This window comes from Salmo salar, chromosome 05 (assembly GCF_965601325.2).
Source record: "Salmo salar chromosome 05, fSalSal1, whole genome shotgun sequence".
NCBI classification, from domain to species: Eukaryota; Metazoa; Chordata; class Actinopteri; order Salmoniformes; family Salmonidae; genus Salmo; species Salmo salar.
The window spans coordinates 9158277-9185795 of NC_138295.1; the positions used below are offsets into that span (position 1 = coordinate 9158277).

The window sequence follows — 27519 nt, forward strand, 5'->3', positions numbered from 1 at the left end:
ATAAGACAGGATAGGACAGGATATAACAAGATAGGACAGGACAGAATAGGACAGGATAGGACAGGATAGGACAGGATAGAACAGGATAGAACAAGATAGGACAGGATGGGATAGAACAAGATAGGACAGGATTGGACAGGATAGAACCAGATAGGACAGGACAGAATAGGACAGGATAGGACAGGACAGGATAGGACAGGATAGAACAAGATAGGACAGGATAGGACAGGACATGATAGGACAGGATAGAACAAGATAGGACAGGATAGGACATCATGGGATAGGACAGGACATGATAGGACAGGATAGAACAAGATAGGACAGGACAGGATAGAACAAGATAGGACAGGATAGCACAAGATAGGACAGGAGAGAATAGGACAGGATAGGACAGGATAGAACCAGATAGGACAGGACAGAATAGGACAGGATAGGACAGGACAGGATAAGACAGGATAGAACAAGATAGGACAGGACAGGACAGGATAGGACAGGATAGCACAAGATAGGACAGGAGAGAATAGGACAGGATAGGACAGGATAGAACCAGATAGGACAGGACAGAATAGGACAGGATAGGACAGGACAGGATAAGACAGGATAGAACAAGATAGGACAGGATAGGACAGGACAGGACAGGATAGGACAGGATAGGACCGGATAGAACAAGATAGGACAGGATAGGACATGATAGGATAGGACAGGACATGATAGGACAGGATAGAACAAGATAGGACAGGATAGCACAAGATAGGACAGGATAGGACAGGATAAGACAGGACAGGACAGATAGTTGTAGTATCCAACCATCCACTACTGTAGTACTTTGTAAAAATCTGTTCTTAGTATGAGTCTACTGTACATGTAAACAAATGAGAAAGACCTTTCAAAAGAAATAAACAGTAGCTTTATTCTATTAATTTTAATGAGATAATATCAAATAATATCAAAGATAATATTAAACTCCTATTGTTGGGAGTTTGCCCTTGACATTGTTATTCAGCATGATGTCAAACATTAACACTTTTTAATTGAATGAATGTGAGAATGGTTGAATCGTTTAATCGGATGCTGCATCTTTCTGTCCGGTCACTGAAGCTTCTCTAATACTACTGTGAGGAGAAGAGGAGATGGTGTCATGAAGGCTACTGTCACTTCCTGTCATTTGGGTCATTTCATTTCTGATACTGGGAAGTGGGAAAACGGTGATCACACTTGAGTGTGACATTAAAGTTGCCATATAATTGTTTACTCTGACAGGATAATTCAAGACCCCAAGCAAATGTTTTTATTTTCCATGCTAGACGTATTTAACTGTCGCCTTTCGAGATTTGTCCTTTTGTGAAACAGTGCGTGAGTGAGATGCTACCAGGCCCAGATGGATTCATTCTAAAACTCGAATGTGCTTTCTTATAGCTGATTATTCACTATTTTTGAATGTTGAACAAAGCCTGTACCTCTCTGTAACGCATGGAGAATAGATTTTACACTCTGCTAGTAATTAGCCATAATGAGATTGCAAGCATGGAAGAAAGAAAACAAGAGGTGGTTTAATGTTTGGATCAGGTTTTCAGATCTCAACTAGATCCTTGGCACAGAGGATAAGCTCAGGCTTAGATTGACACAATAGGGATTGCCTTGCGTGCAAAGTGTAAAAACAAGAGGAAGAAAAATAATCCTCACTGGATCCAGCCAGATTATAGAGTTTGAATCACCTGTCTACAACAGTTCATGGTCATGCAGAATACTGTCCATCTATCTTAAAGAACGATTTCCTTTTCTCCTGACGTTGATGGATTAAAATATCCCCACAAAGACTTCAGCTCTGTGTAGTCGCCATCTCTCATCAATGACACTTGACAGGTATAGGAAAGTAGGCAGGTTGCATGCCGCCTGGTTTACAAATTCAATGTGCCTCCGGAGCACAAAGAGAAAACGTATCAACACACAATCTTTGTTGAGAAAATACATTTACTATTTACCTTTGAATAATAATTCCTCTGTGTCGACAGGAGAGAGGAATTAGGAATGAAACGGCAGTATGTCAAATGAGCAGCAAATGTCATCTGGGAAGGAGCAAACTTTCTGTTGAACTGATTAAGATCTTCTGAAATAATTATTGAAATGTATGTTTGTGTTAATGTATTTGTTATGTACAGTACCTTATCATTAACAGCCTTTGGATGTAAAAGGTGAGATTGAACAGGTTGAAATATTAAATCAGGTATTTGGTGTTATCTTTTGCATGCCTTATTTATTTTATACGCTTACCAAATATGTGCAATATGGGGACTAATTCTTCTATCTTGATTGTAATAAGTTGGTTTGTTGTGCTGGATTGGTGAAAAGCCAACCAGGTTTGAAATGATGCATGGCCAACTTCAGTCATGGCAATTTATAAAAAAGGTAATTTCCGGAATAACTGGAAAAGGCCCAGGTACTGTAAAACAATGAATTGCTCACTTCTGTGTGTGAGCTTTTGTGTTTTATATCACTTCGTCCACTAAGTACACTTCCTGTTCCTGTTCTCTTGTGTTGCACCAATTTTGCTGCTCAGTTGCAGGGGTCCCCCCGAGTGGAAGAGGTAAAAATATAATTTTTTTAGATTAATAAAATCTAAAAAAATAAGATTTTTATATCCCATTTATTAGAAAATGTGTTTGAAACACTTAGTAGTTGCTTGATAAGAAAATGTAAGCATTTAAGCATTTAAAGCCAAATGATGCAAGCAGATCTAAGCGAAGCCAGTTTAACATGTAGTCTATGCATCTTTCCCTTGTCTGATGTTTTTCATCTTAGTGCATTTTGCTAACCTCACCTTCTGCCCACCGTGAAGAACTATGCCTTGCAACCCTCCTCTACCCCTCCTCTCATCTCTGCATCGCCTCCTCTCCTGCCCGCCCGCTATGACGTTCTCCAACACAAACTTGTGCATCCCTCCTTCCTGCTATTGCCTTCAGTAATTTTGGCCACCACAAGTTTTCCTTCCTTTCCCTGCCGCACACTTACCTGTATAAGTTCTGAAGTGTTGGCAAGTTGTGATACTAGATGTGTTTTTATTGTTGTTTTCCGCATTGAGAAAAACAATGTGAGTACTTGCTGTTAGAATATGTTGTGTTTTAATCATTATCTTTTTTTTTTTTTTATTAGACCCACAAGGCCCCAAAACAGAAGCTTCTCACAAGAAAGGTACTTTATTTTTATTCATCACGGAATAAAGTATGCAAGTCACTCTCTCTCAACGCCACTCAGGCAATCTTCACTTTTAAAGCAAGAAAAAAAAGAACAAAAAAGAAGAAAACCAAGCACATTTAATGTGTTAAAGGGGATACACGTATTTACTGTTAATGCATAATGCTGTGAGCTGTATCAGTCTGCTGATAGTTTGTCTTCAGATTTTTTTTCCTAAGAGATTATTGTCGAACAGCTGGCAATTAAGAAATTAGCTCAAAACATTAGTCCAATATTTCAAGCCTTTATGTTTGCAATTTATGTTGACGTGGTCACTTCTGCCTTTTTACTAATTGTTGTTCTGCACAGTAAAGTGTGAATACAAATTTGAATCATGCACAGGAAAATGTTAGTTCTCGGTTAAAAAAAACCAAGCTTTTTCCCGGACGGTAAGCTTTGCTGTTAAAGTTTTATGATACATGTGTATTATATTCTGATGTGGAGATATGATCCTATTGTGATGATTACAATTAAGGGATAGCTGGTGCTACAGATCATTCCATTCATTTACAGCCTAAAAGACCTCAATGGCTACTTGACCTGTTTTCCTCCTAACAGGACTGCTATACATGACAGGAATTATTAGTAACCTGTCTGCCTTTTTTTTGCTGAAACATTGTGTCTGTATTGTCATTAGAATTAATTACAGAGATTCTTGCTGAGGTTGAAAAGCAACAATCATGGAATGCATTCATTTATTTGTTTTAAATTGAAATTAATCCCTCTATAAATTTAACAACATCAACTGTATTTAAAATCTTCTGTTTTTAAACATAATCCTATTTGTTTGTGCAACTTGCTAAGTGAGATGATTGTATGAATATGGGAAATTGTAAAAGGCTGAATCTGTTATTCATTCTTTTAAATATGCAATATGGACAGCATTACTGGAAGCAGAATGACTTTGATCAACAAAATGTGTGTGTGTGTGTGTGTGTGTGTGTGTGTGTGTGTGTGTGTGTGTGTGTGTGTGTGTGTGTGTGTGTGTGATTCTACTATAGTCAACAGATAGTCCAGGATTTAAAGCTGCTTAACACAGAGAATGACTTGCTCCAGATTTCAGCCATTCAGTTCAACTGATCTACTCTCTTCTCCTGCTATACACACCAACCAAGGAAACAATGTGTTTATCCATAGCTAGCTGTGGATTTAATAGAGTGTGTATACTCCTATTGATGTCTCCCAATTCAATTCATTACTAGGGATTGACTCCATATACAACAACCAAGAAAACAGGATTTTATCCATAACTATACTGAACAGAAATATAAATGCAACATGCTACAATTTCATCAATTTTACTTAGTTACAGTTCATATATATAAGGAAATCAGTCAATTTAAATAAATTCTATTTCTAAGTTAAAAAGGTATTAGGTGAACAATAGGTAAGTAAAGAAATAAAAACAACAGTAAAGAAACGGTGAAAAATAACAGTAGCGAGGCTATATACAGGCACCGGTTAGTCAGGCTGATTGAGGTAGTATGTACATGTACAGTAGATATGGTTAAAGTAACTATGCATATATGATGAACAGAGAGTAGCAGTAGCGTAAAAGAGGGGTTGGCGGGTGGTGGGACACAATGCAGATAGCCCGGGTAGCCAATGTGCGGGGGCACCGGTTGGTCGGGCTAATTGAGGTAGTATGTACATGAATGTATAGTTAAAGTGACTATGCATATATGATAAACAGAGAGTAGCAGCAGCGTAAAAAGAGGGTTTGGGGGGGCACACAACGCAAATAGTCCCGGTAGCCATTTGATTACCTGTTCAGGAGTCTTATGGCTTGGGGGTAAAAACTGTTGAGAAGCCTTTTGGTCATAGACTTTGTGTAACAGTATAGCTTCCGTCCCTCTCCTCACCCCAACCTGGGCTTGAACCAGGGACCCTCTGCACACATCAACAACTGACACCCACGAAGCATCGTTACCCATCGCGCCACAAAAGCCACGGCCCTTGCAGAGCAAGGGGAACAACTACTTCAGGTCTCAGAGCGAGTGACGTCACCGATTGAAACGCTATTAGCGCGCACCGCCGCTAACTAACTAGCCATTTCACATCGGTTACATTGCCGCTCCGGTACCGCTTGCCATGCGTTAGTAGAGAAAACAGTCTATGACTTGGGGTCTTTGACAATTTTTAGGGCCTTCATCTGACACCGCCTGGTGTAGAGGTCCTGGAAGGCAGTCAGCTTAGCCCCAGTGATGTACTGGGCCATACGCACTACCCTCTGTAGTGCCTTGCAGTCGGAGGCCGAGCAGTTGCCATACCAGGCAGTGATGAAACCAGTCAGGATGCTCTCGATGGTGCAGCTGTAGAACCTTTTGAGGATCTGAGGACCCGTGCCAAATCTTTTTAGTTTCCTGACAGGACCTTCTAATGATCATGCTGTTTAATCAGCTTCTTGATATGACACACCTGTCAGGTGGATGGATTATCTTGGCTAAAGAGAAACTCTCACTGACAGGGGTGTTATCCAATTTGTGAACAAAATTTAAGAGAAATAAGCTTGGAAATGTATGTGATCTTTATATCACCTCATGAAACATGGCATCAACACTTTACATGTTGCGTTTATACAGTATTTATGTTCAGTATCGATATGGATTTGAAATACTGTGTACAAACTTGAACCATATTTTCTCGTCACGATAGCGACCGACAAGCTTTTTTATATAAGTTAAAACCAAACCTGCTCTAGTGTTTACTGAGCCTAAACAAAGTGCAATCACCTTACTTGTAATTTATTGAATCAAGCTGAGCTGCCCTGTTTCACCATATCACATGATCAGTTTAGAATGCCCTGTTTCACCATATCACATGATCAGTTTAGAATGCCCTGTTTCACCATATCACATGATCAGTTTAGAATACCCTGTTTCACCATATCACATCACATGGTCAGTTTAGAATGCCCTGTTTCACCACATCACATCACATGATTGGTTTAGAATGCCCTGTTTCATCACATCACATGATCAGTTTAGAATGCCCTGTTTCATCACATCACATGATCAGTTTAGAATGCCCTGTTTCACCATATCACATCACATGATCAGTTTAGAATGCCCTGTTTCATCACATCACATGATCAGTTTAGAATGCCCTGTTTCACCATATCACATCACATGATCAGTTTAGAATGCCCTGTTTCATCACATCACATGGTCAGTTTAGAATGCCCTGTTTCACCATATCACATCACATGGTCAGTTTAGAATGCCCTGTTTCACCATATCACATCACATGATCAGTTTAGAATGCCCTGTTTCACCATATCACATCACATGATCAGTTTAGAATGCCCTGTTTCATCATATCACATCACATGGTCATTTTAGAATGCCCTGTTTCATCACATCACATGGTCAGTTTAGAATGCCCTGTTTCAACATATCACATCACATGGTCAGTTTAGAATGCCCTGTTTCATCACATCACATGGTCAGTTTAGAATGCCCTGTTTCACCATATCACATCACATGATCAGTTTAGAATGCCCTGTTTCACCATATCACATCACATGGTCAGTTTAGAATGCCCTGTTTCAACATATCACATCACATGATTGGTTTAGAATGCCCTGTTTCACCATATCACATCACATGATCAGTTTAGAATGCCCTGTTTCACCATATCACATCACATGATCAGTTTAGAATGCCCTGTTTCACCATATCACATGGTCAGTTTAGAATGCCCTGTTTCACCATATCACATCACATGATCAGTTTAGAATGCCCTGTTTCACCATATCACATCACATGGTCAGTTTAGAATGCCCTGTTTCAACATATCACATCACATGATTGGTTTAGAATGCCCTGTTTCACCATATCACATCACATGATCAGTTTAGAATGCCCTGTTTCACCATATCACATCACATGATCAGTTTAGAATGCCCTGTTTCACCATATCATATGGTCAGTTTAGAATGCCCTGTTTCATCACATCACATGGTCAGTTTAGAATGCCTTGTTTCACCATATCACATGATCAGTTTAGAATGCCCTGTTTCATCATATCACATGATCAGTTTAGAATGCCCTGTTTCACCATATCACATGATCAGTTTAGAATGCCCTGTTTCATCACATCACATGGTCAGTTTAGAATGCCCTGTTTCACCATATCACATCACATGATCAGTTTAGAATGCCCTGTTTCATCACATCACATGGTCAGTTTAGAATGCCCTGTTTCACCATATCACATGGTCAGTTTAGAATGCCCTGTTTCACCATATCACATCACATGATCAGTTTAGAATGCCCTGTTTCACCATATCACATCACATGGTCAGTTTAGAATGACCTGTTTCACCATATCACATCACATGATTGGTTTAGAATGCCCTGTTTCACCATATCACATCACATGATCAGTTTAGAATGCCCTGTTTCACCATATCACATGATCAGTTTAGAATGCCCTGTTTCATCACATCACATGGTCAGTTTAGAATACCCTGTTTCATCATATCACATGGTCAGTTTAGAATGCCCTGTTTAATCATATCACATCACATGATCAGTTTAGAATACCCTGTTTCATCATGTCACATGGTCAGTTTAGAATGCCCTGTTTCATCATATCACATCACATGATCAGTTTAGAATACCCTGTTTCACCATATCACATGGTCAGTTTAGAATGCCCTGTTTCATCATATCACATCACATGATCAGTTTAGAATACCCTGTTTCATCATGTCACATGGTCAGTTTAGAATGCCCTGTTTCATCATATCACATCACATGATCAGTTTAGAAGGCGTGAGAGGCTGGAGGGAAAGGAGAGGAGATCTCGTTCAGCACAAACATTCACGTCAATTGTAGATCCTATTAGTAGACAGATACTCTGATAGATGATGCCTATTAGGTTAAACACATGGAATTACAAAATGAAGTAAAAATATTGGGACCACTTAATGGCAGTTTGTGGCCAGTATATTTAAGTAAGATTTATACAAGACTGATTCACATGTTATTTGATGTAGTTAATGAAACGTGTATTGAAGTATCTGGTATTTTCAAACACTTTTTTCGGTTTATTTGAGTATTTTCAAATACACAGCCCAAGCAAGTACTTTTATTTGAGTATTTGAATGCTTATTTGTAAAAACCAAATAGTCTACCAAATTGTATTTGAGAGTATTTTCAAATACTTATTTCAAATACTATTTTCATATACCCGGGTTAAATGCATGGGCGTGTATTTGAGTTAGTGTATTTGAGTACTTTCAAATATTTTCCCAGTGTGTTTCCAAAATACATTAAAATATTACAATAAAATATATCTGAATATGTATGTAAAAGTAATTGAGATATTTGAAATAGTATTTGAACCCTGGTCTGGTAGGTATAGCCCACAGTTAATTACTGCTGTTTGATGTCAAAATTGTTGGAAATATTCAACTAAAGCAGATTGATACTATGGCATAGAGTGCACTGGTCCCTGTCTGGTTAGTATGTGACATCACGGGTATTAAAAACCATTAGAACCAGTTCAATATCACCAGTCCACTAGTCCAATATCAACTGAAATGACCACAGCTTCATTTGATTTGCCCTCTCAACAGAGTGCTTGCCCGTACTCAGTTGATTGCTTCAGCCGATGACTGATACAGCGGTGCTCAGTATCATGGTACCCCTAACCTCCCTGACGCTCTTGTTTTCACTCTCAAGATGATTAAAACACTAAGCAAAGAGCGAACGTCACGACGTCTGCTAAAATCATTGACTGATCCATTTTATGCCTTCCGTCACACTCCGTACCAGCTCCATGCAGTACACCTCGCTCTTGGGCTATGTCTCAAATGGCACCCTATTCCCTATATAGTGCACTACTTTGACCAGAGCCCTATGGGCCCTGGTGAAAGTAGTGCACTATATATGGAATAGGGTGCCATTTGGGATGAAGCCCTCTCTCTCTCTCTGGCTCTCTCTCTCTCGCTCTCTCTCTCGCTCTCTCTCTCTGGCTCTCACTGTAATCCACTGGAATAATACCCTAGTCAACTGTTCTGCGTTCGGTATCCCGAGCCACGGCCTGGCTATTGATTAATGTCCTTCTGGAGTCACACTGCTCCAAGCCTGTCATGTCCTCCCATCTGGCCCAGCTAACCCAGGGCCCAGGAAAAGGCTCTGGTAATTTAGTCACCTGTCATTACTTATAGGCATGTGACATAGCAAACTCTGAGTATCTAGGCTCTTATCTGTACTGGCCATCAGTGCTAGCCATCAAGAGCTTTCAGGGGGACTCCCAAATGGCTTCCTATTCCCTGTATAGTGTACTGCTTTTGACCAGGGTCCGCATAGAGCTCTCGTCAAAAGTTGTGTTCTATTGGAATAGGGTGCAATTTTATATGCATCTTCAGGGCCTCCATCCAGCTAGCTAGCTGCCCACTATATGCAGCTTCAGGGCCTCCATCTAGCTAGCTAGCTGCCCACTGATATGCAGCTTCATGGCCTCCATCCAGCTAGCTAGCTGCCCACTATATGCAGCTTCAGGGCCTCCATCCAGCTAGCTAGCTGCCCACTATATGCATCTTCAGGGCCTCCATCCAGCTAGCTAGCTGCCCACTATATGCAGCTTCAGGGCCTCCATCTACCTAGCTATCTGCCCACTATATGCAGCTTCAGGGCCTCCATCCAGCTAGCTAGCTGCCCACTGATATGCAGCTTCATGGCCTCCATCCAGCTAGCTAGCTGCCCACTATATGCAGCTTCAGGGCCTCCATCCAGCTAGCTAGCTGCCCACTGATATGCAGCTTCAGGGCCTCCATCTAGCTAGCTAGCTGCCCACTATATGCAGCTTCATGGCCTCCATCTAGCTAGCTAGCTGTCTACTATATGCAGCTTCAGGGCCTCCATCTAGCTAGCTAGCTGTCTACTATATGCAGCTTCAGGGCCTCCATCCATCCAGCTAGCTGCCCACTATATGCAGCTTCAGGGCCTCCATCCAACTAACTAGCTGCCCACTGAATTCAAATACATTTCATCTAAATAATGAGACATTGAGAGCAACCCCCCCCGCGCATGGAACCTGTCAGGGATGTCCTATCATGCCATTCCATTTCTCCTAAAAGCCTCCTCCTGAATGCCAGCCAGCTCAGAAAAGTTTCTCCTTGTAAGTGCACGATGTTAAAGCGGTGAATGTGATGCATGGTGGGAGAATGTATTTGCGTGGTGGGAGAATGTTTGTAAGATGGAACAACCATTTCTCATGTTGCACAGTCCAATTAAAATGTGACTGAAATATTATCTATGCTGCAGATTGCTGTTGTTGATTTCTCATGAAGCCTATCAACAAGGCTTTATTGTTCTTCCAAAGACTGTTTATTATGCACAGGGGAAGGATGAAGACTGTTTTCATATATATATACAGTATATATACAGTATGTTTACAGTATGTATACAGTATGTATCACAAATCAAATTAAGCAAAACAGCTACTCTACTTCAACATACTGTGGGTTTACCACCAGTATTGTTTCTTCCTTGTTGATTCAGGTATTTGATCTCAGTTTGCCCATCTCTAATACATCTCTAATACATCTCTAGTGTTATTCATGACGCTTTGACAATACCAATGCCCCTCTGCCTCTATCAGCTGTGGTGTCTCCACATAATGAAAAAACAGCTTAGGCAATAACGCTATAACCTCTCTCTCTATCTCTCTCTCTCTCTCTCTCTCTCTCTCCAGCTTGTAGGTATAAAATGAGTTGAGCATTTGTGGAATATATATTAGCTCAATAAAACCTAAAACCGCTTGGCCAACACTGTATAGGTACCAGGCTTAAAGCTAGATAAATATTTAATGCCTGGAAGCCATTGTATTTCTGCTGATGGCAGCTCGATTGTGAAGTGGTCCATTATAATGTTTGTTTTTTATTCATATAAAAAAATGTTAAGGCACACTTACATTCTCTCACTCGCTCTTTCTCTCTTTCTCTCTCTATCTCTCTCTCTCTGTTTCTCTCTCTCTGTTTCTCTCAAATTCAAATTCTGTCACGTCCTGACCACAATAAGTTGTTATTTTCTATGGTAGAGTGGTCAGGGCGTGACAAGGGTTGTTGATGTGTTTTTGTGTTCTGTTTTCTATTTCTATGTTGTAGTTCTAGTTTGTCTATTTCTATGTTGGGGTTTATTGGGTTGACCTCCAATTGGAGGTAGCTGGTCCTTGTTGCCTCTAATTGGAGGTCATATTTAGTAGGGGTGTTTCTTCATGTTGTTTGTGGGTGATTATCTTGTGAGTAGTGTGTAATCCTCTTTGCGTCACGGGTTGTTGTTTTTGTTAGTTAAAGTATTTATGTATTGCATCACGTTTCACGGTTAAAATAAATATGTGGAACACAAACTCTGCATCGTGGTCCGCTCCTTATAACAGCCGTGACAGAATCACCCACCATAAAAGGACCAAGCAGCGTGCCCAGGAGGAGCAGGGATCCTGGGCCAGGGAAAGGGGTGAATGGAGGACGTCCTGGACATGGGAGGAGGTAATGGCAGGGGACAAGACCCTGCCATGGAAGCAGGTGGAGACAGCAAGGGAGGAGAGGCGATATTACGAGGAGCTAGCCCAACGAAGGAAGCACGAGAAGCAGCACCCAAAACTTTTTTTGGGGGGGCACACGGGCAGATTGGCTGGGGCGGTTTTAAGACCTGAGCCAACTCCCTGTGCTTACCGTGGGGAGCGAGTGACCGAGCAAGCACCTTGTTATGCGATGGTGCGCACTGTGTCGCCAGTGCGCACTCACAGCTCGGTGCGCTCGGTGCAAGCTCCTCACCATTGCCGTGCGAGTGTTGGCCGTCAGCCAGGTAGAAGGGCGCCGGTTCAGCGTATCTGGTCTCCAGTGCGTCTCTTCGGTCCAGGTTATCCTGCGCCTGCTCTACGCACAGTACCCCCCTTTCAACAGCACAGCCCAGTACGTCCTGTCCCTGCTCCCCGCACTAGCCCTGAGGTGCGTGTTACTGGTCTGGCGCCTCCTAAGCCAGTCCCACGCATCAGGCCTCCAGTGCGCCTGCACAGTCCAGTACGTCCTGTCCCTGCTCCCCGCACTAGCCCTGAGGTGCGTGTTACTAGTCTGGCGCCTCCTAAGCCAGTCCCACGCATCAGGCCTCCAGTGCGCCTGCACAGTCCAGTACGTCCTGTCCCTGCTCCCCGCACTCGCCCTGAGGTGCGTGTTACTAGTCTGGCGCCTCCTATGCCAGCCCCACGCATCAGGCCTCCAGTGCGCATCCATAACCCGCTACAGCCAGTGCCTTCTGTGTGCACTCGGCCATTAGTGCGTCTTCCCAGTCCGGTGAAACCGATTCCTGCTCCACGCACTCTCCCTCCAGTGCGCATCCATAACCAGGTACAGCCAGTGCCTGCTGTGAGCACTCGGCCCCCAACGACGTTCCTCAACCCGGAGCCTCCAGCGGTGGTCTGCAGCCCGGAGCCTCCAGCGGTGGTCTGCAGCCCAGAGTCTTCAGCAGCGGCTTTTAGCCCAGAGTCTTCAGCGGCGGTTGGCGGCCCGAAGCCTCCGACGATGATCCATGGTCTGGTTCCTCCGGACAAACAAGCGGGGGAATCAGCGGGCGGTGGGGGTACTACGCCCGGAACCAGAGCCGCCGCCATAGATATTTTTCACCCACCCTACCCTCCCTTTGTGTTTTGTGTTTTTGTTTTGGTTTGTTTTTTTGGGGGGGGGTTTGTGTTTTTTTTGTGTTTGCATTTGGAGTCTGCACCTTTGGGGGGGGGGGGGGGGGTACTGTCACGTCCTGACCATAATAAGTTGTTATTTTCTATGGTAGAATGGTCAGGGCGTGACAGGGGTTGTTGATGTGTTTTTGTGTTCTGTTTTCTATTTCTATGTTGTAGTTCTAGTTTGTCTATTTCTATGTTGGGGTTTATTGGGTTGACCTCCAATTGGAGGTAGCTGGTCCTTGTTGCCTCTAATTGGAGGTCATATTTAGTAGGGGTGTTTCTTCATGTTGTTTGTGGGTGATTATCTTGTGAGTAGTGTGTAATCCTCTTTGCGTCACGGTTTGTTGTTTTTGTTAGTTCAAGTATTTATGTATTGCATCACGTTTTGCGGTTAAAATAAATATGTGGAACACAAACGCTGCATCTTGGTTCGCTCCTTATAACAGCCATGACAAATTCAAGTTCAAGAAGCTTTATTGGCATGAACAAACATTGTGTCAATATTGCCAAAGCAACAATGTATAGAGAATAAATTGTAATAAAATTATAAAGAATAATAATATGAAATGGTAGTAAATAATAATACAAAGAAAAAAATAACAACGAAATGATAACAGTCAATAGTGGAAATATAAAAGACTAAACATGGAACCTTAGAACTAACTGTCATCTTCAACTTTACATCACCACTACCATCATCATTACTACCACTACCATCATCATTACTACCACTACCATCATCATTACTACCACTACCATCATTATTACTACCATTAACATCATCAGTACTACCACTACCATCATTACTACCACTACCATCATCATTACTACTACCATCATCATTACTACCACTACCATCATCAGTACTACCACTACCATCATCATTACTACCACTACCATCATTACTACCACTACCATCATCATTACTACCACTATCATCATCACTACCACTACCATCATCATTACTACCACTACCATCATCATTACTACCACTACATCATCAGTACTACCACTACCATCATCATTACTACCACTACCATCATTACTACCACTATCATCATCACTACCACTACCATCATCATTACTACCACTACCATCATCATTACTACCACTACCATCATCATTACTACCACTACCATCATCAGTACTACCATCATCATTACTACCACTATCATCATCACTACCACTATCATCATCAGTACTACTACTACCATCATCAGTACTACTACTACCATCATCACTACCACTATCATCATCAGTACTACAACTACCATCATTACTACTACTACCATCATCAGTACTACCACTATCATCATCAGTACTACAACTACCATCATTACTACTACTACCATCATCAGTACTACTACTACCATCATCATCACTACCACTATCATCATCAGTACTACAACCAGCATCATTACTACTACTACCATCATCATTACTACTACCACTACCATCATCAGTACTACAAATACCATCATCATTACTACTACCACTACCATCATCATTACTACCACTACCATCATCATTACTACCACAACCATCATCAGTACTACCACTACCATCATTACTACCACTATCATCATCACTACCACTACCATCATCATTACTACCACTACCATCATCATTACTACCACTACCATCATCATTACTACCACAACCATCATCAGTACTACCACTACCATCATCATTACTACCACTACCATCATCATTACTACCACTACCATCATCAGTACTACACTACCATCATCATTACTACCACTACCATCATCATTACTACCACTACCATCATCATTACTACCACTACCATCATCAGTACTACCATCATCATTACTACCACTATCATCATCACTACCACTATCATCATCAGTACTACTACTACCATCATCACTACTACTACCATCATCAGTACTACCACTATCATCATCACTACCACTATCATCATCAGTACTACAACTACCATCATTACTACTACTACCATCATCATTACTACCACTACCATCATCAGTACTACCACTACCATCATCAGTACTACCACTACCATCATCATTACTACCACTACCATCATCATTACTACCACTACCATCATCAGTACTACCACTACCATCATTACTACCACTATCATCATCACTACCATCATCATTACTACCACTACCATCATCATTACTACCACTACCATCATCAGTACTACACTACCATCATCATTACTACCACTACCATCATCATTACTACCACTACCATCATCATTACTGCCACTACCATCATCAGTACTACCATCATCATTACTACCACTATCATCATCACTACCACTATCATCATCAGTACTACTACTACCATCATCACTACTACTACCATCATCAGTACTACCACTATCATCATCACTACCACTGTCATCATCAGTACTACAACTACCATCATTACTACTACTACCATCATCAGTACTACTACTACCATCATCATTACTACCACTACCATCATCAGTACTACCATTACCATCATCAGTACTACCACTACCATCATCATTACTACAACTACCATCATCAGTACTACAACTACCATCATTACTACAACTACCATCATCAGTACTACTACTACCATCATCATTACTACAACTACCATCATCTGTACTACTACTACCATCATCATTACTACAACTACCATCATCAGTACTACTACTACCATCATCATTACTACAACTACCATCATTACTACAACTACCATCATCAGTACTACTACTACCATCATCAGTACTACTACTACCATCATCAGTACTACCACTACCATCATCATTAAACTGCTGTCACTACCATCATCAGTACTACTACTACCATCATCATTACTACAACTACCATCATCATTACTACCACTACCATCATCACTACTACAACTACCATCATCAGTACTACTACTACCATCAACAGTACTACTACTACCATCATCAGTACTACTACCACCATCATCAGTACTACTACCATCATCAGTACTACTACTACCATCATCAGTACTACACTACCATCATCAGTACTACAAATACCATCATCATTACTACCACTACCATCATCATTACTACCACTACCATCATCATTACTACCACTACCATCATCATTACTACCACTACCATCATCATTACTACCACTATCATCATCAGTACTACTACTACCATCATCACTACTACTACCATCATCAGTACTACCACTATCATCATCACTACCACTGTCATCATCAGTACTACAACTACCATCATTACTACTACTACCATCATCAGTACTACTACTACCATCATCATTACTACCACTACCATCATCAGTACTACCATTACCATCATCAGTACTACCACTACCATCATCATTACTACAACTACCATCATCAGTACTACAACTACCATCATTACTACAACTACCATCATCAGTACTACTACTACCATCATCATTACTACAACTACCATCATCTGTACTACTACTGCCATCATCATTACTACAACTACCATCATCAGTACTACAACTACCATCATTACTACAACTACCATCATCAGTACTACTACTACCATCATCTGTACTACTACTACCATCATCATTACTACAACTACCATCATCAGTACTACTACTACCATCATCATTACTACAACTACCATCATTACTACAACTACCATCATCAGTACTACTACTACCATCATCAGTACTACTACTACCATCATCAGTACTACCACTACCATCATCATTAAACTGCTGTCACTACCATCATCAGTACTACTACTACCATCATCATTACTACAACTACCATCATCATTACTACCACTACCATCATCACTACTACAACTACCATCATCAGTACTACTACTACCATCATCAGTACTACTACTACCATCATCAGTACTACTACCACCATCATCAGTACTACTACCATCATCAGTACTACTACTACCATCATCAGTACTACACTACCATCATCAGTACTACAAATACCATCATCATTACTACCACTACCATCATCATTACTACCACTACCATCATCATTACTACCACTACCATCATCATTACTACCACTACCATCATCAGTACTACAACTACCATCATTACTACAACTACCATCATCAGTACTACTACTACCATCATCAGTACTACTACCACCATCATCAGTACTACTACTACCATCATCAGTACTACTACTACCATCATCAGTACTACCACTACCATCATCATTACTACAACTACCATCATCAGTACTACCATCATCATCACTACCACTATCATCATCAGTACTACTACTACCATCATCAGTACTACCACTACCATCATCATTACTACCATCATCAGTACTACCACTACCATCATCATTACTACTACTACCATCATCAGTACTACCACTACCATCATCAGTACTACTACTACCATCATCATTACTACCACTATCATCATCATTACTACCACTACAACTACCATCATCAGTACTACTACTACCATCATCAGTACTACTACTACCATCATCAGTACTACTACCACCATCATCAGTACTACTACTACCATCATCAGTACTACCAATACCATCATCAGTACTACCACTACCATCATCATTACTACTACTACCATCATCAGTACTACCACTACATCATCATTAAACTGCTGTCACTACCATCACCCTCTTTCTCTCTCTTTAGTTGAAACTATCTGTGTCTCAAATTGGATGTGTAATTGCAACTGTTTAGTAAAACAGAGAGGAGTGTGATGGTGGATGGGTCTTCCTCATGGTACCTGTGTTTTACAACCCCCAAAGGACGGATATTGTATCTACACAGGGATGTCACCACCATCGTCCATGGGTTACTGCTATACTAAACCACTGCAGAGCAGTGAAAAACCGCATAGCTGCTTGATTTACAGACAGAACTTCATTACACCCATGCTATGGCCCACTAGCAGTAATCAACTCACTGGCTTTGTGGTTAGAGTGTCTGCCCTGAGATTGGAAAGTTGGGCGTTTGATCCCTGGCCAAATCATACCAAAGACTGTAAAAATGGGACCCGATATGTCAATCCCTGGCACTCAGCATAAAGGAGATAGATTGGGGGCAATAGACTAGTGTCTTGTCCAGGGGGTGTACTTGTACATCAAGCTACCTCCCGATACAGGAACAGAAGATCAGATCCAGCTAGCCTAGTGGTTAGAGTGTTGGGCCAGTAACTGAAAGGTTGCTGGATCAAATCCCTGAGCTGACAAGGTAAAAATCTGTTGTTCTGCCCCTGAACAAGGCAGTTAACCTGCTGTTCCATTTACATTTTAGTCATTTAGCAGACACTCTTATCCAGAGCGACTTACAGTAGTGAATGCATACATTTCATACATTTTCTTTTCTCCATACTGGTCCCCTGTGGGAATCAAACCCACAACCCTGGCGTTGCAAACACCATGCTTTACCAACTGAGCCACACAGGACCACGGTTGGCCGGGTGCTGAAGATTTGGATGTTGATTATGGCAGCCAGCCCCACACCTCTCTGATTCAGAGGGGTTGGGTTAAATGTGGAAGACACACCTCTCTGATTCAGAGGGGTTGGGTTAAATGTGGAAGACACACCTCTCTGATTCAGAGGGGTTGGGTTAAATGCAGAAGACACACCTCTCTGATTCAGAGGGGTTGGGTTAAATGTGGAAGACACAGCTCTCTGATTCAGAGGGGTTGGGTTAAATGTGGAAGACACACCTCTCTGATTCAGAGGGGTTGGGTTAAATGTGGAAGACACACCTCTCTGATTCAGAGGGGTTGGGTTAAATGCAGAAGACACACCTCTCTGATTCAGAGGGGTTGGGTTAAATGTGGAAGACACACCTCTCTGATTCAGAGGGGTTGGGTTAAATGTGGAAGACACACCTCTCTGATTCAGAGGGGTTGGGTTAAATGTGGAAGACACACCTCTCTGATTCAGAGGGGTTGGGTTAAATGTGGAAGACACACCTCTCTGATTCAGAGGGATTGGGTTAAATGTGGAAGACACATTTCAGTTGAATGTATTCAGTTGTACAACTGTCTAGGTATCCCCCTTTCCTATGAGCCATTCTGGCTTGTGCAAGCCAAGGCTTTACCTAACTTAACAGTTATATGAAGGTGTGAGGAGAATACTGAATACTCATCAGTAAATACTGTGCTGATGGGTAATATTGGGATTGTGGTTTAGAATGGGTCCCTATGGCATGTATGTCCAATCTTTATTCCAAGAGTGAAAATGAATTGTTCTGCTTAAATTACTTGACTTGCAGCTCTCGTTACTCTTGATTGTTTTTCCAGTTTACAAAAATCAATGAGTGGCGTACTGATAGCTAAGGCCATGGTCATCTCTTAGCAAGGCAAGGTGGGATGTAGCGAAGCGTTAGTTTCATTATGGTTCATTGCTGTTGTCACTTGTTTTTATTAATGAAAGTGGAGTTTTTCTTTTTTTTATGAAAGTGGAGATTGGAAGGACAGTACACCACAACCTCAGCAGCAAAGCAGAGAGAGAGAGACAAAGACACTTCCTACCTCTCTCTCTCTCTCTCTCTCTCTCTCTCTCTCTCTCTCAATTTCAATTCAATTACATTTAAGGGTCTTTATTGGCATGGGAAACATATGTTAACATTGCCAAAGCAAGTCAAATAGATAATAAACAAAAGTGAAATAAACAATGCAAATGAACAGTAAACATTACACTCACAAATGTTCCGAAATAATAAAGACATGTAAAATGTCATATTATGTCTATATACAGTGTTGTAATGATGTGCAAATAGTTAAAGTACAAAAGGGAAAATCAATAAACACACATATTGGTTGTATTTACAATGGTGTTTGTTCTTCACTGGTTGCCCTTTTCTTGTGGCAACAGGTCACAAATCTTGCTGCTGTGATGTCACAGTGGTATTTCACCCGATATGGGAGTTTATCAAAATTGGGTTTGTTTTCGAATTCTTTGTGGGTCTGTGTAATCTGAGGGAAATATGTGTCTCTAATATGGTCATACATTTGGCAGGAGGTTAGGAAGTGCAGCTCAGTTTCCACCTCATTTTGAGGGCAGTGTTCACATAGCCTGTCTTGTCTTGAGAGCCAGGTCTGCCTACGGCAGCCTTTCTCAATAGCAAGGCTATGCTCACTGAGTCTGTACATAGTCAAAGCTTTCCTTAATTTTCCTCAAAGCTTTTTCTGTTTAGGGACAAATTGCATTCTAGTTTGCTCAGTTGTTTTGTAAATTCTTTCCAATGTGTCAATTAAGTATCTTTTTGTTTTCTCATGATTTGGTTGGGTCTAATTGTGTTGCTGTCCTGGGGCTCTGTGGGGTCTGTTTGTGTTTGTGAACAGAGCCCCAGCACCAGCTTGCTTAGGGGACTCTTCTCCAAGTTCATCTCTCTGTAGTTGATGGCCTAGTTATGGAAGGTTTGGGAATCGCTTCCTTTTAGGTGGTTGTAGATTTAACGGCTCTTTTCTGGATTTTGATAATTAGTGGGTATCGGCCTAATTCTGCTCTGCATGCATTATTTGGTGTTTTTTACATTGTACACTGAGGATATTTTTTCAGAATTCTGCATGCGGTGTCTCAATTTGGTGTTTGTCCCATTTTGTGAATTCTTGGTTGGTGAGCAGACCCCAGACCTCACAACCATAAAGGGCAAGGGGTTCCATAACTGATTCATGTATTTTTAGCCAGATCTTAATTGGTATGTTGAATTTGATGTTCCTTTTGATGGCATAGAATGCCCTTCTTGCCTTGTCTCTCAGATCGTTCACAGCTTTGTGGAAGTTACCTGTGGCGCTGATGTTTAGGCCAAGGTATGTATAGTTATTTGTGTGCTCTAGGGCAACGGTGTCTAGATGGAATTTGTATTTGTGGTCCTGGCAACTTTACCTTTTTTGGAACACCATTATCTTTGTCTTACTGAGATTTACTGTCAGGGCCCAGGTCTGAGAATCTGTGTGGAATATCTAGGTGCTGCTGAAGGCCCTCCTTGGTTGGTGACAGAAGCACCAGATCTCTCTCTCTCTCTCTCTCTCTCTCTCTCTCTCGCTCTCTCTCTCTCTCTCTCTCTCGCTCGCTCTCTCTCGGTGCACTGTGCCCAGACCATTATGAATAAACATAGTAAAGCAAATCATTGTGCCTTACAGTATGAGTCACCCTGCCTTGACAGTTAATGAGCTGTCCTTTATCCCTCTCTCCCCATTGTGGAGAAAGAGAGAGAGAGAGAGAGAGAGAGGACATTACATTTCCCAACCCTTTCAGTCACCACACTGCAAGGAAGGAATGTCAAGAAAATACAAATGATTACATCTACTTCCTCCTCTTTTCTCCTCCTCTTTTCTCCCCCACTTTCCTCATCCTCTTTCCTTCCTCTTTTCTCATTCTCTCTCCTCCATTTCTCTTTTCTCATCCTCTTTCCTCCTCTTTTTACCCCTCTTTCCTCCTCCTCTTTTCTCCTCATCTTTCCTCCTCCTCTTTCCTCATCTTCTTTCCTTCCTCTTTTCTCCTCTTTTTTCCTCCATCTCTTTCCTCCTCCTCTTTCCTCCTCTTTCCTCCTCATCCTCTTTCCTTCCTCTTTTCTCCTCCTCTCTCCTCCATTTCTCTTTTCTCATCCTCTTTCCTCCTCTTCCCTCCTCTTTTCTCCTTCACTTTCCTCCTTCTCTTTTCTCCTCCTCTTTCCCCCTCTTTCCTCCTATTTTGTCCTCTTCTCTCCATCTCTTTTCCACTCCTCTTTCCTCCTCCTCTTTCTCCTCCTCTTTGTTCCTCCTCTTTTCTCATCCTCTTTCCTTCCTATTTTCTCCTCCTCTCTCCTCCTTCTCTTTTCTCATCCTCGTTCCTCCTCCTTTTTACCTCCTCTTTTCTCCATGTCCTCTTTCCTTGTCTTTCCCCCTCCTCTTTTCTCCTCCTCGTTCCTCCTCTCTCCTCCTCTTTTCTCCTCTTTCGTCCTCTTTCCTCCTCCTATATTCTCCTTCTCTTCCCTCCTCTTTCCTCCTCCTCTTTCCTCCTCTTTCCTCCTCCTATATTCTCCTCCTCTGTCCTCCTCTTTTCTTCTCCTCTCCCTCCTCTTTCCTCCTCCTCTTTTCTCCTCCTCTTTCCTCCTCCTCTTTTCGCCTCCTCTTTCCTCCTCCTCTTTCCTCCTCTTTTCTTCTCCTCTTCCCTCCTCTTTCCTCCTCCTCTTTCCTCCTCCTCTTTCCTCCCCTTTCCTCCTCCTATATTCTCCTCCTCTTCCCGCCTCTTTCCTCCTCCTCTTTCCTCCTCCTCTTTTCTCCTCCTCTTTTCTCCTCCTCTTTCCTCCTCTTTTCGCCTCCTCTTTCCTCCTTTCTCCTCCTCCTCTTTCCTCCTCTTTTCTCCTCCTCTTTCCTCCTTTCTCCTCCTCCTCTTTCCTCCTCTTTCCTCCTCCTCTTTTCTCCTACTCTTTCATCCTATTTTCTCCTCCTGTTTCCTCCTTTCTCCTCCTCTTTCCTCCTCATCTTTCCTCCTCCTCTTTTCTCCTCCTCTTTCCTCCTTTCTCCTCCTCCTCTTTCCTCCTCTTTCCTCCTCATCTTTCCTCCTCCTCTTTTCTCCTCCTCTTTCCTCCTTTCTCCTCCTACTCTTTCATCCTATTTTCTCCTCCTCTTTCCTATTTTCTCCTCCTCTTTCCTCCTTTCTCCTCCTCTTTCCTCCTCCTCTATCCTCCTCCTCTTTCCTCCTCTCTCCTCCTCTCTCCCCCTCCTCTTTTCTCCTCCTATTTTCTCCTCCTCTTTCCTCCTCCTCTTCTCCTCCTCTCTCCTCCTCTCTCCCCCTCCTTTTTTCTCCTCCTCTTTCCTCCTCCTCTCTTCTCCTTCTCTTTTCTCCTCTTTCCCCAGCCCTGAAAATAAATTCTTAATATGGCTGAGTAGCATTGTCGGAGTTTGTTTGTCAGACACCATGGAAGAAGACACTGTATGAAAGTTTTAAATGTTAGAATGTTTTTATGTGGGATCATTAATGCACGATTGTTGGTTATAGGCCTACTTTAGTCAGAAGCATTCATGCTATGAAAGGTGACTTCAAATTATTTGGAAGATGTCCTGAGTTATTTTTTTCTTGATTACTTAGTTTGTCCTTGTTAGTCTGTGATTACTGTATTGATTTTTATTTAATTAGATGATGTACCTCAAAAACAAGATATTTGCTCCGGGGTAAAATGTGATGATTATTTATGTGTGTGTGTGTGTGTGTGTGTGTGTGTGTGTGTGTGTGTGTGTGTGTGTGTGTGTGTGTGTGTGTGTGTGTGTGTGTGTGTGTGTGTGTGTGTGTGTGTGTGTGCTCTCCACTTCCTTAGTGCAGCAGCTGTGAGACAGTGACAGGGACAATAATTGTTCATCAAAATAATTCAGAGCCTTCAGTTCATTGTAGCCGCCAGGCATCTGTATTAGAGGAAGCTAGAAACCTTAAACACGGAGGTTGTTTGTGTTAAAATGTAAAGGATGTGAGGGAATGTAGTCCTGCTGTGACATGTGACTATGTGCACTTAGACTGTGCCGTATATATGACTGTACCTTCATGTCCCACACATTTGATGTAGTGTACGATTAAGTTCAAATGTTGTAAAGTTTTTGATGTTAACCTGACATGTCATCAATAAGTAGAAGCCTTTAATTGACCAAAATGATTGGCTTTCAGGCTTTACGTAAAGGTAAATGATTGGCTTTCAGGCTTTACGTAAAGGTAAATGATTGGCTTTCAGGCTTTACGTAAAGGTAAATGATTGGCTTTCAGGCTTTACGTAAAGGTAAATGATTGGCTTTCAGGCTTTACGTAAAGGTAAATGATTGGCTTTCAGGCTTTACGTAAAGGTAAATGATTGGCTTTCAGGCTTTACGTAAAGGTAAATGATTGGCTTTCAGGCTTTACGTAAAGGTAAATGATTGGCTTTCAGGCTTTACGTAAAGGTTCCGGTGATGAGGAAGGCTTTTTCTTGGAATTGGTGCGTAATATAATTTACTGTTCAAAGCCAATATCTGTCATTTCCTGAGGTGATGGATGGGGGCTAGACTTGTTCCCATTGTTGTCCTTTTTCCCTGAGCCAATTGAAAGTCAACTCTTGTCACCGGGCACTGGGTAATCACATTTTTGTTTGTACAAGCAAGTAATACGGCCTTCAACGGACATGCTTCAAACCTGTGGTGTTTGTTCTAACCTTGGCACTGTTGCCTGGAAACAACCTTGGAGTGTCTCTGAGGATCTTAGTGGGGGGGGGGGGGACATTCTCATAATCTCTCAGTCAACATGGAGCACTGTGTGTTTACAACGTGAATATTACAGTACCTCTGTGTACAGTTTTACACAGGCTTATGGGATATTTCGTTGTGGTCCTCTGTAACTCAGTTGGTAGATTCCCAGGACCACTCGTACTTAAAGAATGTAAGTCACTTTAAGTAAAAAAACTTCTGCTAAATAGCACATGTTATTATATTAATATTTATATAATGTGTTCCACAAATATACTACTTAACACAATCCATTTGTGTCTCTTTTTTCAGTGTAATAAAGGAGGAAGGAGGAAGAACTGTGTTTTCAGTGTAATAAAGGAGGAAGGAGGAAGGACTGTGTTTTCTGTGTAATAAAGGCGGAAGGACTGTGTTTTCTGTGTAATAAAGGAGGAAGGACTGTGTTTTCTGTGTAATAAAGGAGGAAGGAGGAAGAACTGTGTTTTCAGTGTAATAAAGGAGGAAGGACTGTGTTTTCAGTGTATTAAAGGAGGAAGGACTGTGTTTTCAGTGTAATAAAGGAGGAAAGACTGTGTTTTCAGTGTAATAAAGGAGGAAGAACTGTGTTTTCAGTGTATTAAAGGAGGAAGGACTGTGTTTTCAGTGTAATAAAGGGGGAAGAACTGTGTTTTCAGTGTAATAAAGGAGGAAGGACTGTGTTTTCAGTGTAATAAAGGAGGAAGGACTGTGTTTTCAGTGTAATAAAGGAGGAAGGACTGTGTTTTCAGTGTAATAAAGGAGGAAGGACTGTGTTTTCAGTGTAATAAAGGAGGAAGGACTGTGTTTTCAGTCTGCAAGGATTGTTTTTTGTTTCACAGTTCTTTAAAAAGAAAATAATATTATTTATTTTTCATTCTTTCACAGGTCCCCCTGTAAACGTAACATGCAACATTTTTATTAACAGTTTTGGGTCCATCGCTGAAACAACAATGGTAAGTCCAAATACGTTTACCTTTTCAGTGTAAAAACCCTTCAACACAAAGTACATTCCTTTCTGTTGATATTGATGTTTTGAAGTTAATGTAAGGAATTGTTTATTTTCAACAGTATTTTGACTTGTATAACTATGCCTCTAAGATTGTGATTGAATGTAAATAATGATGTCCTTAATTTGCGGTGTGTCAACATTTTCTTCTGGAATTACAAGCAGTGCCTCATCAACCTGAATATTTAGAATAATACTTATCTGCCTCATTGAACTTCCTCTCTACTCAAAACTCAGTTCCCACGGATTTCATATCTAGTGTTCAAATGGCTTCGCGTCTTCAAGGGGGCGTCATTCAAACTCATTTTGGAAAGAGTACAAATTTATCAGGTGGTTTATATTATGAAATAATCAGTTGATGATTATTTATCAATATAGTAGAACTAGAGGTCTAAGATCTCTAGCAAAAGATACAGAGGTGAAATATATGTTGTTTGATGGACAGTAGACCAACATGGAGACAGAAGGACAGTATACCAACATGGAGACAGGAAGACAGTAGACCAACATGGAGACAGAAGGACAGTAGACCAACATGGAGACAGAAGGACAGTATACCAACATGGACACAGGAAGACAGTAGACCAACATGGAGACAGAAGGACAGTAGACCAACATGGAGACAGAAGGACAGTAGACCAACATGGAGACAGAAGGACAGTAGACCAACATGGAGACAGGACAGTAGACCAACATGGAGACAGAAGGACAGTAGACCAACATGGAGACAGAAGGACAGTAGACCAACATGGAGACAGAAGGACAGTAGACCAACATGGAGACAGAAGGACAGTAGACCAACATGGAGACAGAAGGACAGTAGACCAACATGGAGACAGAAGGACAGTAGACCAACATGGAGACAGAAGGACAGTAGACCAACATGAAGACAGAAGGACAGTAGACCAACATGGAGACAGAAAGACAGTAGACCAACATGGAGACAGGACAGTAGACCAACATGGAGACAGAAGGACAGTAGACCAACATGGAGACAGAAGGACAGTAGACCAACATGGAGACAGAAAGACAGTAGACCAACATGGAGACAGAAGGACAGTAGACCAACATGGAGACAGAAGGACAGTAGACCAACATGGAGACAGAAAGACAGTAGACCAACATGGAGACAGAAGGACAGTAGACCAACATGGAGACAAGGACAGTAGACCAACATGGAGACAGAAAGACAGTAGACCAACATGGAGACAGGAAGACAGTAGACCAACATGGAGACAGAAGGACAGTAGACCAACATGGAGACAGAAGGACAGTAGACCAACATGGAGACAGAAGGACAGTATACCAACATGGAGACAGGAAGACAGTAGACCAACATGGAGACAGAAAGACAGTAGACCAACATGGAGACAGAAGGACAGTAGACCAACATGGAGACAGAAGGACAGTAGACCAACATGAAGACAGGACAGTAGACCAACATGGAGACAGAAAGACAGTAGACCAACATGGAGACAGAAGGACAGTAGACCAACATGAAGACAGAAGGACAGTAGACCAACATGGAGACAGAAGGACAGTAGACCAACATGGAGACAGAAGGACAGTAGACCAACATGGAGACAGAAAGACAGTAGACCAACATGGAGACAGAAGGACAGTAGACCAACATGGAGACAGAAGGACAGTAGACCAACATGGAGACAGAAGGACAGTAGACCAACATGGAGACAGAAGGACAGTAGACCAACATGGAGACAGAAGGACAGTAGACCAACATGGAGACAGAAGGACAGTAGACCAACATGGAGACAGAAGGACAGTAGACCAACATGGAGACAGAAGGACAGTAGACCAACATGGAGACAGAAGGACAGTAGACCAACATGGAGACAGAAGGACAGTAGACCAACATGGAGACAGAAGACAGTAGACCAACATGGAGACAGAAGGACAGTAGACCAACATGGAGACAGAAGGACAGTAGACCAACATGGAGACAGAAGGACAGTAGACCAACATGGAGACAGAAGGACAGTAGACCAACATGGAGACAGAAAGACAGTAGACCAACATGGAGACAGAAGGACAGTAGACCAACATGGAGACAGAAGGACAGTAGACCAACATGGAGACAGAAAGACAGTAGACCAACATGGAGACAGAAGGACAGTAGACCAACATGGAGACGAAGGACAGTAGACCAACATGGAGACAGAAAGACAGTAGACCAACATGGAGACAGAAGGACAGTAGACCAACATGGAGACAGAAAGACAGTAGACCAACATGGAGACAGAAGGACAGTAGACCAACATGGAGACAGAAGGACAGTAGACCAACATGAAGACAGAAGGACAGTAGACCAACATGGAGACAGAAAGACAGTAGACCAACATGGAGACAGAAAGACAGTAGACCAACATGGAGACAGGACAGTAGAC

The 27519-nt window shown here is 41.8% G+C and overlaps 1 protein-coding gene across 4 annotated transcripts in view; it reads left to right on the forward strand.

Moving 5' to 3' along the window:
• The window catches only part of LOC106604187 (glycine receptor subunit alphaZ1), a 111792-nt gene that overhangs the window by 38695 nt on the left and 45578 nt on the right, over window positions 1–27519 (forward strand). For 2 of the 4 annotated variants that reach the window (XM_045717859.2, XM_045717860.2), the window contains 3 exons: window positions 2558–2584; window positions 3151–3189; window positions 24994–25061. In XM_045717859.2, the coding sequence (XP_045573815.1) occupies window positions 2558–2584; window positions 3151–3189; window positions 24994–25061 (134 nt within the window). The remainder of the gene's footprint in view (window positions 1–2557; window positions 2585–3150; window positions 3190–24993; window positions 25062–27519) is intronic. The other 2 variants (XM_045717862.2, XM_045717864.2) reach the window with 2 other exon arrangements.